We start from the raw sequence: 14,396 nt of genomic DNA on the forward strand, positions 1-14,396 counted from the left end.
AGGTACTGAATAGTACAGTTTAGGTACGGTTTTTTGATATACATTTTTCCTGGATTCATTACGATACACCCGCCATTTTGAATCTCATAAGATCACGACTATATCCCAATTGTCCTATTACACCCACCCTTCGCGAGCTTTCTGTTAGACTAGCGTGATAGGTGGTGAGCCGTATCGTCATTTATAATGAACCAATCATATATAATGATTTATATCTCAGCGCTAAGCTTCATTTGTTCAACAAGAGCGTAAATTATTGTAGATTTGCCTCAAACGGCATTGACTACTTGGCCGGAAGTTACGTACCTTATGCGTAGTTTTACCAAATGAAAAACCGGTCTTATTTTTTCTGGTAGGCCATAACTGCCGGTTTGAAGAGGGATTAATTAAAACTTTATTTATAATTTTCTCATTTCGTTTTATTTCTTTCTCTAAACGATTAGTTTTCTTGAGTAAGTACTGAAGAACTAGAAATAGACACTGTGAGTTGATTGTCTTTCGAAATACAATTAATTTTATCTACATCTATTATTAACAAGTGTACTAATTGAACACAACAGTCAAATCAGTCGATATGGATAGGACAATCTAGATCCTTCCTACTTGAGCTGGATTGTTATAATAAAATACAGAAATAAATACGATGCATTAAGAAAAGGACTAAAATAAATTACGCGAGGAAGACATGTTTATTGCTATTCCTGTTTATATTTACATAATAAAGGTTACAAATCCATTGCATTACATTCCATTCCATATACAGGATGTTAGAGACACCATGCCGAATACTGAGGGGAGATGATTTTGTGTTAATTTCAAGTGGAGTTTTCCGTCGCAAAATTCATGATATTTTTTGTGTTATATTATTCACAATGCCATATTATTTCGATGGAAAATTCTACTCTGAATTAACTCTGAATCATCCCTCTCAGTATTCTGTACAGTGTCACTGTGTATAATCATTATATTCTTCGCCGCCTCTGCCAGAAAATATATCGAGAAATAACGATATGGCGAGTCCCCTCCGGTCCAACGGAGGCCCGAGTTGCTCTATGTAAGCAGCAGATTAAAGTAACATAAATAAAAAAAAAAACTGAGCCGATATGTGGGACTGCGAGCGATCAATTTGACGCAGACCTCGCATTTATAAAAGAATTAGCTATAAAATTTAAGATCATTTTTTTACCTTACACATTCATCCCAATAAGTTGCTAAGCATTTTGTTAGCTACTAACGAGTAATGCAGCAGGGCTAACATTCGCAACGTAATAAAATTATCGATCGATTCAATAAATTTTGTCGAAATTGATAAGTTTGTTTTTTTCCTTAACATGCGCTCCACGTGATTTTGTTCGTATTTTGAAAGAACGACGTGACTCATTTGATTTCACATATTAGCCCCAATCGACAAAAGGACATAATTATATCGTCAGAATCTGTAAAATGACCGTGACAACATTTTTTCACGTTGCGAATGTTAGCCCTACAAGACGGAAGAGGCAAGTCACAGGGACCGTAACCTGAAACTTGACAGAGGGCAGCAGTAACTGTCAGTACTATTCAGAGGCGGAGGACAGGAGTCCTATTACGGCTTTGAAATACACTACTCTGGGCGCCATCCCACTCGCGTCAGACAGAGTACTGCGGGGCGGAAGGCAAGAACCACTGCCCTATACACCGACAAGAACGTGGCTTTTAAAATAGTGATGATGAATAACGAGTAATAAAATTGATTTCTCTAACCATTTACACAAATAAGCATTATCTAGCGGCCTAAACTAATAACCACTACTCTGGCGTTGGGATAGCTCTGCTCAAAAGAGAACAAATATTAACTTCGCATAAGTTGTTCTCGCTTACTCACGTTGACATTTTGCCTTGATAGAAAGTACTTTATCATTCTTATTACGTCCGGTGTGAACAAGAGTTCCATGTAAAACTTCAATGATTACCCGTCCGAGTGAAATTGACATCCCTCTGGTGTGCAACCCTTAGATGTGACAAGTCTAGTTAATAAGCACGGGTTATAAATGATGATATGTTCATTTCAAAGCGATGTTGAAGACAGAATCCAGGTGATCCTTGTGGTAATCCAGTTCTTCTGTTAGCGCCATAGCTAGTGTGTTGGGAGTTATCTCTGTGTCGAGGTAATCACGGAGTAACATCTGTGGAAAACACGAAATTTTTTATAAATATTTTCATATCTATAGGAATGAAAATGTTTAGACATTTTCACATTTATTTATGATAGGTAATTACAAAGTTATTATATTTGTATCACATCAAAATTTAATTTTTGTCACGTTATGGGTCATCTGCCTCCTTGCCACTTCTAGTAAAACGTAGCTCCGAGGAACTAATAACAAAGAATAGTCCAACTTTTAGTATCTATTAATTAATTCATACCTACCCACCGTTTGTGTTACATTGTGTGCAGTGCGCTCACTTTATCTGAACCCACTACTACCCATTCGTCCATTTCTTGTTTGTGATGTAACTAGTTGTTAAGTGCAATAAAGTATATTCTACCTTAATTTTTATATTTCTATATTATTTTGTGATTTTTTTCTCATATAAGCGAATGTAATTCTTTATGAGGAAAATAAAGTTCTTAAACCCGATTTTCAAACCCTCCTAGCGTCACACACACAGATGCGCGTGTATGATAACGTCTATGTGTAGTGTCTGTGTAGAACAAGGTGTTGTATTATGAAATGTCCGGGGTGTGTTATAATGAAGCGTTATTCGTGAAGCGTAGCTCATGTAATGAATATACTATACCTGCGGCGGCACCGCGCCCCCGTGCCTCAGCACGCCGTGTCGAAGCGCTTCGCCGGCGCTCCGGTTCAGCGGGTCGCGCTCGAAGTGCTTCTTCCACACGCTCCAGGCGATGGCGCGCGAGATCAGGTACGAGTAGTACTTTGCGCCGTAGCCGATCAGGTGGCTGAAGCGGTGTTGCCATGCCTGGAGTAAATTTTATGGCGTATATTCATTTTGGGGCGAAGAGAAAAATATATGGTAAAAAATCTCCTATACGAGAGATGTCTCTTTCGCACTAACGGTTTACAGCTTAGTATCGAAAGAGACAAAAGATATGTCACTAATCACGTTTAGTTTTACAGGGTGTGTGTAAATCTACACTAGAGATAAATTGTGCAAGTTTGTTTGTCACAGGAAATGTCTGGAACTACTGAGTACAACGGGAAATAAACTGTAAACTGACCGTGTTCTCGACGTACGGCAGTCCGTAGTACTGTTTCTGCACTTGTTTGAGCACGTCTGTGGTGCGGCCGCCGAAAGACGCGTTCGGCCCGTGATAGTTCTGGTCAAGCGCCGAGTAGAACACCTGCGCAAGAGCATCACTACAATACAATAATAATGTTTTATGCACAAAAGCACAAGGAAAAAAAAAACAATCACAAATCTTCTTCTATCGTGTGGGTTGTGAGGTGGAGTACCAAACTCATCAACCCTGGTGTCAGGGTTAGTATTGAGCCTAAGTACTTACTTACATCAGTCACAAATAGGACGAAAGAATTACAATAAGCAGCCTTATTACTAAAAAGCATACACTTCGGTGAGTGTGCGCAGGAACTTCACGAGTTAATTCCACCCACTACACTCCATCTACGGACAACTATGCGTCGGCAGGCATTTCATCCTTATGATGTGGATTTACCACCAATCCGCACTAAACGTTTTGCCTCTTCCTTTTTGATGCGAACAGCAGAACTCGAACTGCCTACCGTCGTCTGTTTTTCCAACTCGTTATAATCTGGGAGTCTTTAAGGCTAGAGCGAATAGGCATTTGCCTGGTAAGCGTGATCTACCTCAGACCACATAGTCACTTACTATTAGGTGAGATTGTGGTCAAACGTGAACCTATATTATTAAAAAAAGCATTTTCTTCCAGGTAACCTTAAGTTGGAGATCCTTGGGGGAGGCCTATGCCCAGCAGTGGGCGTCGTACGGCCGATGATGATGATGAACCTTAAGTTGAAAGAAACTGTAATCACACTTCATAATATTGGCCCCGATTCCTGCAGACACCTAATTTGATTCAAAGTTATACCCGTCATTTTCTTATCCGCCGAAAAGGAAAGGGAAGGATGATTGACAGCTGTTAATTTTGAGAACGAGTGAATGAATGAGAAATAAGTGGTTTGGTGAAATTTTCTCATACCTGCAGTTGCATCTCGCTGGCACCGAAGAGGAACTTGGAAGCACACAGCCGGTGCAACATGTCCTCGGGCATGGGTTCCCCGGTCTGGAAGTGACGCGCGAAGCGACGGACCACCTGCACATATTGAACATAAACTCACTACTATATTCCTTATTGGGTTAGACAGAGGCACATCTATCGCAAGATGAGCTGAGTGGGTACTCCTCTTCTATCGTGTGGGTTGTGAGATGAATTACCAATCCCATCAACCCTGGTGTCAGGGTTATTATTGAGCCGCCAAAGGCCCCTGACATGGGTCATGTAACGACTACTTACTTACATTAGTAAGTAGTAACCGGGACCAACGACTTTTCGAGTACTTTTTGGACAATCAGGTGATCAGCCTGTAATAATCCTAACCAAATTAGGGATCACACAGTGATTTTTGTGATATGTCCCCACCGGGATTCGATTGGACCTCCGGATCGTGAGCCCAACGCTCAACCACTGGACCACGGAGGTCGAGTGGTGTGCGTCAAGCTAGCGGCCTCAAAAAAAAAAATGGGCACGAAAAAATAATTTGACCATACCAAAAAATAGTACTCTTATTGAAAAAAATAGTACCTGTTGTAAAAAAATTAGTACCATCAGGGTTCTGGATTTATAGCCATGTTTTATTGCACTTGCTAGCTTGACGGTGAGCGAAATTTGGCGAGAGTTAACGACAAGGTCTTTCGCTTTGATTTAAACGCCAAAAAATAGTACCGAAATAGTACTCACCCCCTGCAAAATACCGAAAGTAGTACTTCAACGGTTCCAAAGTTATAAAGGCAGTTCTTTGATCCCGCTAGCTTGACGTTTTGAAAATACCTATTATCTCGGGAACACTTGCATACTTCAGTATGTAACTAATGTCAATAAACTCGTATGAAATAGTACTCCCTACCATCATAATTTTGATCCGATTCTCTTTGTAGAAATGTTAAAAAATCATCATAACCTATGCCATACATTTGTTGTTGATACAGTCACGTAGACAATTACATAACCTCACAATTTATTCGTAAGTATTGCCATTTTGGAGGTCTACCCTACCATTTCTTTGCACTTCAGAGTGCTGCTATTACAAAAAATTCCTATTGCATACACCCATATGCACTAATTTTAATAGAAAATGGCTGCATGGGTCTAGTTCTTATCGAAAACAATCTGTGATTTTAATACATCATAATACATTTTTAATCTGCTGTTTTATTTTATAATTTATACCTTCATGTTGAATTTGTTACCGATCGAAGTGTTTGTTAATAAACAATTTGCAGTATTTGTAGAATAACTCAAAGAGTTTCAACAATGATATTACTTTCATCTGACAACCCTGGCACTTCACCAATTTTTACCCAAAAATGGGGAAAAATACTAAAATCTGACAACATTCTTGACCATGTGTAATAATTTTGTTCGCGACTGTACTTGTCTTGATAAATGTATGACATAGGTTATAATGACTTTCTGACATATTTCTACAAAGAGAATCAGGTCCAAATTATGATGGTAGGGAGTACTATTTCATACGAGTTTATTGACATTAGTTACAAACTGAAGTATGCAAGCATTCCCCAGATAATAGGTATTTTCAAAACGTCAAGCTAGCGGGATCAAAGAACTGCCTTTATAACTTTGGAACCGTTGAAGTACTACTTTCGGTATTTTGCAGGGGGTGAGTACTATTTCGGTACTATTTTTTGGCGTTTAAATCAAAGCGAAAGACCTTGTCGTTAACTCTCGCCAAATTTCGCTCACCGTCAAGCTAGCAAGTGCAATAAAACATGGCTATAAATCCAGAACCGTGATGGTACTAATTTTTTTACAACAGGTACTATTTTTTTCAATAAGAGTACTATTTTTTGGTATGGTCAAATTATTTTTTCGTGCCCATTTTTTTTTTGAGGCCGCTAGCTTGACGCACACGTCGAGTGGGTAATAGAGGTCGGTGTTAGAAGAAAATGGTTGGGAGGTCCAAGTGAGCGCGAAACGCGCGCCATACAAGTATGAGTCAATAGTGTAGGTGACCTTGGGCGAGGTGGCGAAGTACTCCATGAGCACGCTGGGCACCTCAGCGAGGTCGGTGGGGCAGCGCGTGCCGGCCACGTGCTGGTGCCGCGCGCGGCCCAGCATGGAGTGCAGCGCGTGCCCCAGCTCGTGGAACAGGTTGTCCACGCCCGCCGCCGCCAGCAGCGCCGGCCCGCCGCGGTGCCCGCCCGCCAGCGACAGCATCACCACCACCACCGGGTTCTGGGGGGCACGTCGACAAAACTCTTGATTGCACTCAAAACATTAAACGATTATCACTTAGGTAGTACAACGACCCGCAAAGTCTTCAATACAAAGTGGAGTATGCTCCCTACCCTCTTCGGCTGATTGAGGGGTCTTCGACTGATGCCTGTGCCCATCAGTGGGATGTATATAAGATGTTTATGAGGACTACCTCATGCCTCGGCCTTATTGCTAAGGTAACAATTTCTTCCAGGCAACCTTTAGGTACATCAGGACACATACTTAAGATCACGCCCATTAGTTATCTGATAGGAGCCGTCTGGCAGCAGTTACCCGCCCTGAATGGTGAAGTTGCAGTTACCTGATAGAAGCTGTTTGACAGTACTTTTGCGCCCTGAATGGTGAAGCGGCAGTTACCTGATAGGCGCCGTCTGACAGCAGCTTCTCGCCCTGAACGGTGAAGTGGCAGTTACCTGATAAGTGCCGTGTGGCAGCAGCTTTCCGCCCTGGATGGTGAAGTGGCAGTTATCTGATAAGTGCCGTATGGCAGCAGTTACGCGCCCTGGATGGTGAAGTGGCAGTTACCTGATGGGTGCCATCTGACAGCAGCTTCTCGCCCTGAACGGTGAAGTGGCAGTTACCTGATAAGTGCCGTGTGGCAGCAGCTTTCCGCCCTGGATGGTGAAGTGGCAGTTATCTGATAAGTGCCGTATGGCAGCAGTTACGCGCCCTGGATGGTGAAGCGGCAGTTACCTGATGGGTGCCATCTGACAGCAGCTTCTCGCCCTGAACGGTGAAGTGGCAGTTACCTGATAGGAGCCGTCTGGCAGCAGCTTTCCACCCTGGATGGTGAAGTGGCAGTCCTGGTGCGGCTTGCCGGGCCGCTCGTAAAGGTCGCAGTAAATGTGGCCCAGTAGACCCTCAGTCTCGTGGACCACGCCTAGCTTGTACACGTCCGGGGCCCAGGATTCTCCTGAAGCGTTTTAGTTGGATAAAGTTAAAAAAAATACTTATTCAATTGAAGAACTTGAGGGGAAACAAAATGTATCGTAACCCCTTCCAAACTTAACATTCCAATTAAGGTAAAATAGTCAAGACATTCATGGATGGATGGCGTGAAAGAGAGGAGGCCTATACCCGGCAGTGGGTGGATCGTTTTGAAGATACAGCCTGAGTAGAAAGACAGACATTCATGTAGGGTTAGTTATTATGTTTCCAAGTTGTGAACAAGAATAAATAATGGCAACTATAGATATAGCCCAATTTTGTTAAAACCAATTCAATTACAGCCATGATCGTAAGCGCGGCAGAGTAGAAGTATCTGTGGTAACATATTGTAGTAATAGGTGCATAGTACTTATATAGCACTTATATTGAGGAGCTCGGTGGCGCAGCGGTTAACGCGCTCGGTCTGCGATTGTTGAAGTAAAGCAACTTTCGCAAACCGGTCATAGGATGGGTGACCAAAAAATAAAAAGATTTCATCATCAATTAAGCCGTTGGTCCTGGCTGCATTAGCAGTCGTTAATAACCATCAATCCGCACTGGGCCCGCGTGATGGTTTAAGGCCCGATCTCCGTATCCATCCATAGGGAAGGCCCGTGCCCCAGCAGTGGGGACGTTAATGGGCTGGTGATGACGAGTTATATATACCCAATCCTCGCCAGCTATGTTGTCATATGTAATAAGGGGCGTGATATAAATTGGGTAGTTTCCTAGGTTAAAGATAAAGTATGAAATTCTAAATACTAAATGAAGACAGATCTGACAAAAAACGTTTTCTATTTATGTTATTTTAGAATTTAAATTAATTTTTTTTTATGTTATTTTATGTTTTTTTTTGCTTTTTATAAAAATTAGCTAAAAAATAAAGTAATTATAATTTTTTTAGAATTTTAATCAAGAAAAACGCAATAATAAGGGCGACATTTTGTCACGTTTGATGACGTCACATTGTGCTTTATCATACAAATGCCATAGTAATTTCGTGTTTTGACGTTTAGTAAAAAGTAACTGATTTGACCAGTTGGAAACTAGCCTATTTATCTATCTATTCCCTGTGGTAGTACATATTTATTATAATCTAACCTGGCAACATCTCTTCAGACTTCAGCCTGATCCCGTACAACTCCTGACACAGCATGTCTAAGCCCTCCATACATCCTCCCAACGAGAAATATGGGCTGAAATCCGAGTTGTCCACGTTAAGCAGCTGAGTCTTCGCCTTATGCGTGAAGTATGGTGTATCCCAGCACATGAGTTTGTCTTGGTACGGGGTCTCTATCCTCTTCATCTTCAGCATCGCGTCAAAGTCCAACCGAGCACGGTCGTAGAGGTTGTCTGATAGTATATCCAAGAATTTTCGAACGTTTGCAGACGTTTCCATTGTACTACCTTTTATTGCTCTGTAAAGGAATGAATTGTGAAATTTGTGAAAATGGTACAGCAATGGCTTCTTTTATGACGTGATTTATTGTAGATTTGCCGCATACATACACACATACATAAACAGCCTATATACATTCCACTGCTGGGCACAGGCCTCCTCTCAATCAACCGGAGGGGGTATGGAGCATACTCCACCACGCTGCTCCAATACGGGTCGGTGGAGGTGTTTTTACGGCTAATAGCCGGAACGAACGGCTTAACGTGCCTTCCGAAGCACGAATCATCTTACTTTCGGTTTGATTGACTAACCTGTCTCCGTAGCACTGGAACCCGCAGATGCTGGCCATCTCGTGCCTGGCGTCGAGCACAGTGTTCAGCAGTTTATCCTGCTGCTTATCAGGGGCGAGGTATAGCCTGTACGCAGCCTCTCTCGCCGCCGCCTCGCCGCACTCAGCGTACACGCCACTTACTATTATGTTGTCGCCTTCTGAAGTGAAACTGCACAGGGAAAAAATACAACCTATGGTTAAAAAAAACAATTCTCTTCTATCGTGTGGGCTGTGAGATTACGAACCTCATCAACCCTGGTGTCAGCACGGTCAATTCTATGTTCTCTCTTCACAAGTGCAGCAAAGAAATAATATGGTTTATGTTAAGACACTATCTGGTTGACCAATCCCTTGTCTAAGGGATAGGTACACGAAAGCACCTATGAGGCTGGCATGATCACACAGGGTGTTCAAAGCCTCGTTAAAAATAAGAATAAAAAAAAAATGTTAAGACACACGTACTAAAGTTATTACTTACAATTGCCTAATATTCTGCGGCACGGCACTCCTAGGCACTCTCCTAGGCTTGGCGGAACCGGCCATGAACCTTTGTCCCGTCTGCAGTATGAGGTCGTTCAGACCCACCACCTTCCGTCGTTTGTTCTCCTCCAACTGAATGCCGCTCTGCTCGAAGTCAAACAGGAAGAGCTCTGCTAAATGCTGGTCTCCCGATGTTCCACGCTTCACTGAGTCGCGTAGCGCTTCGTACAGGCCTTTGTGGGTGTTTAGCCTGGAATAGATAAGTACAACATTTGTTAATAATTACTAATAATCACCAGATTGATTTAGATGAAAATTGTAGACAGGAAAGAAATAGAATGAGGCTACTTTCCAGAGATCTACTAAGTGTGTTTTCCCAGAACCCAGAGTAAACTAGAAGAAAATAGGAAGGATTTATAATATTTTTATTGTTTATAGATTCTCGAGACCTTCAAGTAGTGGTAAAAAGGTCAAGTTCTCATTTAGTTTGGTTTATCTAAGAAGAAAATAATAATTTCGATCACCGCTACACTTAAGCCAATTCTATTGTTGCTGAGGGAGGGTCTCAACACCCTTAAATCCACCAACTCGCTTATCTAAACTTACAAAATCTAACGAAAACTTATAGACAGCTATGACAAAATCGTTGCAAAAGTTCGAAAAGAAATTAATTTGAAATGTTTTGTGTGTATGTGGCAGCAAAGTATACTTGACTCTTTGATTTTGATCTTCCACTTCTTTCAACTGGAGTAGGTAATTTCTGAACAAGTAAGCAACTCACTTCTCCACAACGCCACTGACGCTGATGCAAGCGTCTTCAGCGGCTTCCGCGAAGTGCGACTGCGGGTGCGCGATCCTCACAAACTCTGCCAGATCCGCCACCTTGCATAGCGTGTCCGACAGCTCATCAAATATTTCCACCATGGGCCGCGTAGGGCCAGACGTGGCTTCCTCTATCAGCCGGTCTGTTGCCTGGATGGCCTGCTCTTTCAACACGTGGAAACCTTCGAAGGTCACCAGTTCTGGCTTGTTAAAGAGACCCTGGGAATTGAGGAATTTTATATTTAATTTATCATCCTAAGGCAGGGATTTCCAAATATATTATAGTTAAACAATGAAGTTTGGATTTTAAAAGAGTGGTTTGTAGGACAGCCTCCCTCAGTAGTGGGCTGCCTTTATTAAGGTGTTCCTTTTTTTTTCAAATATTAATCTTAAATATTAAAAGCTTTCCTCACCGTCTTTTCCCTCAAGTTATCAAACAGGGGGCGCGAGTTGGGGCGCGTGTTAAAGGCGGTCGCGAGCGGCGACCACGTGCTGACGCCGCGCGAGCGCCGGCGCCCGCGCCAGTTCCATGCTCGACGTAGCACCTTCATGCCTCATACACCTGATAAAACATAAACATAGCATCACGCCTGTAGTCCCGAAGGGGTAGACTGTAGTAGATACACCCACTCCACGCCAGTTATGTTTAAGTCCCACATACTAAGGAGCAAGCCTTTTTCCAGTAACCAGGCACAAATCCTGGAAACCATGTGATATAAATTTTCTATAATACAAACATGAATTCAAATTCACAATGCCCAATTCAGTGGCTTAAGGCCTGAGCCAGGATCATGCAAAAATATTTGTTTAAAGTTTTCTCTAAGGATCTTGAAATTGTGAAACATCCATACATACAGACCTATCTAAAACATATATTTATATAGCACAGTAGTATTTAAAGACATATTAAAATAATAAAATAGAAACAAACAAGATTTTTCAAATGTGAATTTACAAATTCTACCTACTAAGTATTTTTTGTAATGAAGAGCTTATGTTTGTAGACAATATTTTTTTAAATATAGTTCCAAATAAAACTCATCACCTGCATTATTTGTATAGTTACCTACCTTTAGTGTTTCACTCATTCTATAAAAAATGTTTGAAATAATAAATGTCTATTTTTGTAACCCTTTACAACCGGACGATCGAAAGTTTGCGGCGACTCATAAAATTTATATCAGTTCATTATTAGGACTTATTGAACACAGGAAAAATAATAAAAAAAATCTGGAGTATGCTGGTCTTCAGCAATCAGACCCTCACGATCGTGAGGTTCAGGAAATAAAGTTAAGTGGCACGTAAATGAGGGTTATGTTTTACTTAAACGTTTGGTTATATTATCGGGAAATAAAACAAGTAAATTAACTCAAATCTGAACTTTGGTATTTATTCAACTTACAAGCAAAAGAAAACATAAGAAAAGATATTTTAACTAGTAATATTTAGGAACTTAGTCAGATTACATCAGTCAAGAAATTTCTTTACTAAAATAAGAACGTAATGTAGATTTAGTTATTACATAGTAAACAATCTAATTATTTTTTTATGATAACGTACAAAACAATCTTTAACGCGAGAAAGACACAAATATACAGGGTGTTAGTGGCATCGTAACGAAAACTTTGAGGGATGATTCAGGCCATGATTCTAAGTTTATCTCAAGTAGAATTTTCCGTCGCAAAGGTATGGAACTGAAATTAATTAAAAAAAATACAATTTTCATGAATTTTCCGGCAGGAAATACCACTAATATCAACTCAGAATCATGGTCTTCATCATCCCCCTCGGTACGGTCGTTTGCTACGGTGTCACTAACACCCATACCTACTTGTATGGCTACCTGTATGTACTTGTACGGGGTGTAAGTGACACCGTAACGAATACTAAGGAGGATGATTCAGCTCATTAGTTTGAGTTAATATCAAGTGGAATTTTCGGTCGCAAAAGTATACAATTAAAAATAAAAAAAAACTAAATAAAATCATGAATTTTGCGACGGAAATTTTGATCGGCCACGTACAGATCGGCTTTGTCGTGACCGTGAAGCTGTAGGACTACCAGTAGGTGAGTCAAATGGTGGCGGAGATGGTGGAGGCAATCGTGACGGTGAGGCAAGCGGCTCTTGTACTGTGTCCTCGGCTGATAATTCCTCGTCATCACTGTCTTCTAAGTAATCGAACACCTGAGGCACAAATTCTGCATCTTCGTCATCCAAATCTTCGATTTCTGATAAGGTTCCATCTCCGAGAATGTCTTGTATACTTGGTCTGGCAAAGGAACCCCTAAAATAAGAAAAATAAGCCATAATTGAAGCAATATCAAGCAAAAATTTTGATTGAACCCCAAAATCTTTTTTGTTAGCGACAACCGGTATAACACGATCGTGCGTGTCAACATTTCGAATATTGCTGTGCAAAACCTATTAAATACATTCAATAAATATAAATTCATATAGGTAAATAGATCAATATTCTATCAATATAAATAAAAAACTATAGTGAAATTCATCAAAACCAATAAAAAAATACGTAGTTACCTGAGCGGGTACGACGATCAAAAAATGCAGCCATCCCTCCGGCAGGTTTTGGACGACTGGCGAAACCAAACGTGTACCGACATGTTCAAATTATTTTTTTCTATACTCTAGAATACCCGCACGATCAATCGGCGCCGGTTGCGTCCGCTAAAGGTAATTTAAATTCAGCCTAGAATTTTTCAAAGTTTAACAAACTTAACCCGCACGATCGTATAGGCTCGGGTGTAAAGGGATAAGCACGCAATTTAAGAATGAAAGCAATACTGCCAAAATTAAATTATTGCTTGTGCTGTGATGGAGTCCTTCGGCAGTATTTCTTTCATTCTTAGATTGCTTTCTAATAAAAATAGAGTTTTATCTATTAGTCCTATTTTTTTTAAGAATGAGTGAAACTACTACATCTAATGTTTCTAGTGATATGGTAACTTGCATATATTTTCTGTTCTGAGATAACTTGCTAAAGTCAAGTCAATTGCTAAACAGTTGGTGAAATGTGACCTTTGTTTAGCACCTCACAGGTGTCACAAAGCCATGTAATTGATCAAAATCTTCCAAGTTGGTACCAACTTCCTCTCCAAGTGAGGAGTCATCAATCACCCAAAACAAACTCCCGTTTAGAGATTACCAGCTAAAACACGAATGGAGGTCAAACATAACGGGTCCTAAGATTCGAAAAGAAAATATTAAGGATATTATGTTATTCCTAGGTTAATAACTGACTTATTGTGGTATTCAAAAGAATGCGACACCACAATAATTATGAGGTCATAAGCTTCGACCGTCGTGGGTTGTTTCACCTTTCACGTTTTATTTACTTTTCCATTTACGGACTTCGCAATGAGCATGCTGTGTAGGATGAATTAGATCATCACTTACCAAATACGGAAAATATACATCGGAGGTACAATTTAAACACGGAATAAAAAAATAAAGGATACTTACACGAGTAATATATAAAATAAACTTTCCAAAATTTATAAGTTTCCCAACAAAACACAAAATTGCATTTTTCAATTTGCCTTTTTTTTTTTTTTTTTTTGTTTTGGTTTTCCCCGAAGGGTAAGGCAAAGGGAACTATGCCCATACAGCCATGTCTTACGTATTTTTTTTTCTTGATGATTAATGAAATGATGAAAGGTGATGAATGATGATGATGAAACCTAAGCCCCCACCCTCGGAGTAGACTCCTACTCCGAACCCCAAACGAATTAACTCAAAAGTCCGCATAAACTTTTGAGTTATGAAGCGGCTTCCCGACACGAAGCGAAAATAGGCAGATACACTTTGTTTATTGAATACTCCAATATAATAACACTCGCGAATGTCTTCTGACTAACTTAATGCGATCATTAACCACAAAACACCACTTCGTATTAATTATTTAGATTACTCAATGAAG

General features: G+C 40.6%; 1 protein-coding gene across 1 annotated transcript; it reads right to left on the reverse strand.

The window, feature by feature from the left end:
- Positions 1-1,194: 1,194 nt before the first annotated feature.
- LOC126378193 (mitochondrial intermediate peptidase) lies at positions 1,195-14,028 on the reverse strand. Its single transcript, XM_050026412.1, has 12 exons — positions 13,940-14,028; positions 10,872-11,020; positions 10,418-10,677; positions 9,635-9,886; positions 9,137-9,325; positions 8,528-8,844; positions 7,249-7,412; positions 6,236-6,457; positions 4,184-4,297; positions 3,224-3,346; positions 2,782-2,964; positions 1,195-2,165 (listed from the first exon to the last, which is right to left on the reverse strand). The coding sequence occupies exons 2-12, from the start codon at positions 11,007-11,009 to the stop codon at positions 2,043-2,045; spliced, it is 2,085 nt and encodes a 694-aa protein (XP_049882369.1). The 5' UTR covers positions 11,010-11,020; positions 13,940-14,028; the 3' UTR covers positions 1,195-2,042.
- Between the last annotated feature and the right edge of the window lie 368 nt (positions 14,029-14,396).

Source organism: Pectinophora gossypiella, chromosome 2 (genome assembly GCF_024362695.1).
Source record: "Pectinophora gossypiella chromosome 2, ilPecGoss1.1, whole genome shotgun sequence".
In the NCBI taxonomy this organism is placed as follows: Eukaryota; Metazoa; Arthropoda; class Insecta; order Lepidoptera; family Gelechiidae; genus Pectinophora; species Pectinophora gossypiella.

Excerpts from the sequence above, each read along its gene's own strand:
- LOC126378193 (XM_050026412.1), bottom strand. The coding sequence starts at position 11,009 with ATGAAGGTGCTACGTCGAGCATGGAACTGGCGCGGGCGCCGGCGCTCG. Across the intron at positions 9,887-10,417 it reads GTCAGTGGCGTTGTGGAGAA|GCTAAACACCCACAAAGGCC; the intron begins GTGAGTTGCTTA and ends TATCTATTCCAG. Across the intron at positions 7,413-8,527 it reads GTCTGAAGAGATGTTGCCAG|GAGAATCCTGGGCCCCGGAC; the intron begins GTTAGATTATAA and ends AAAACGCTTCAG.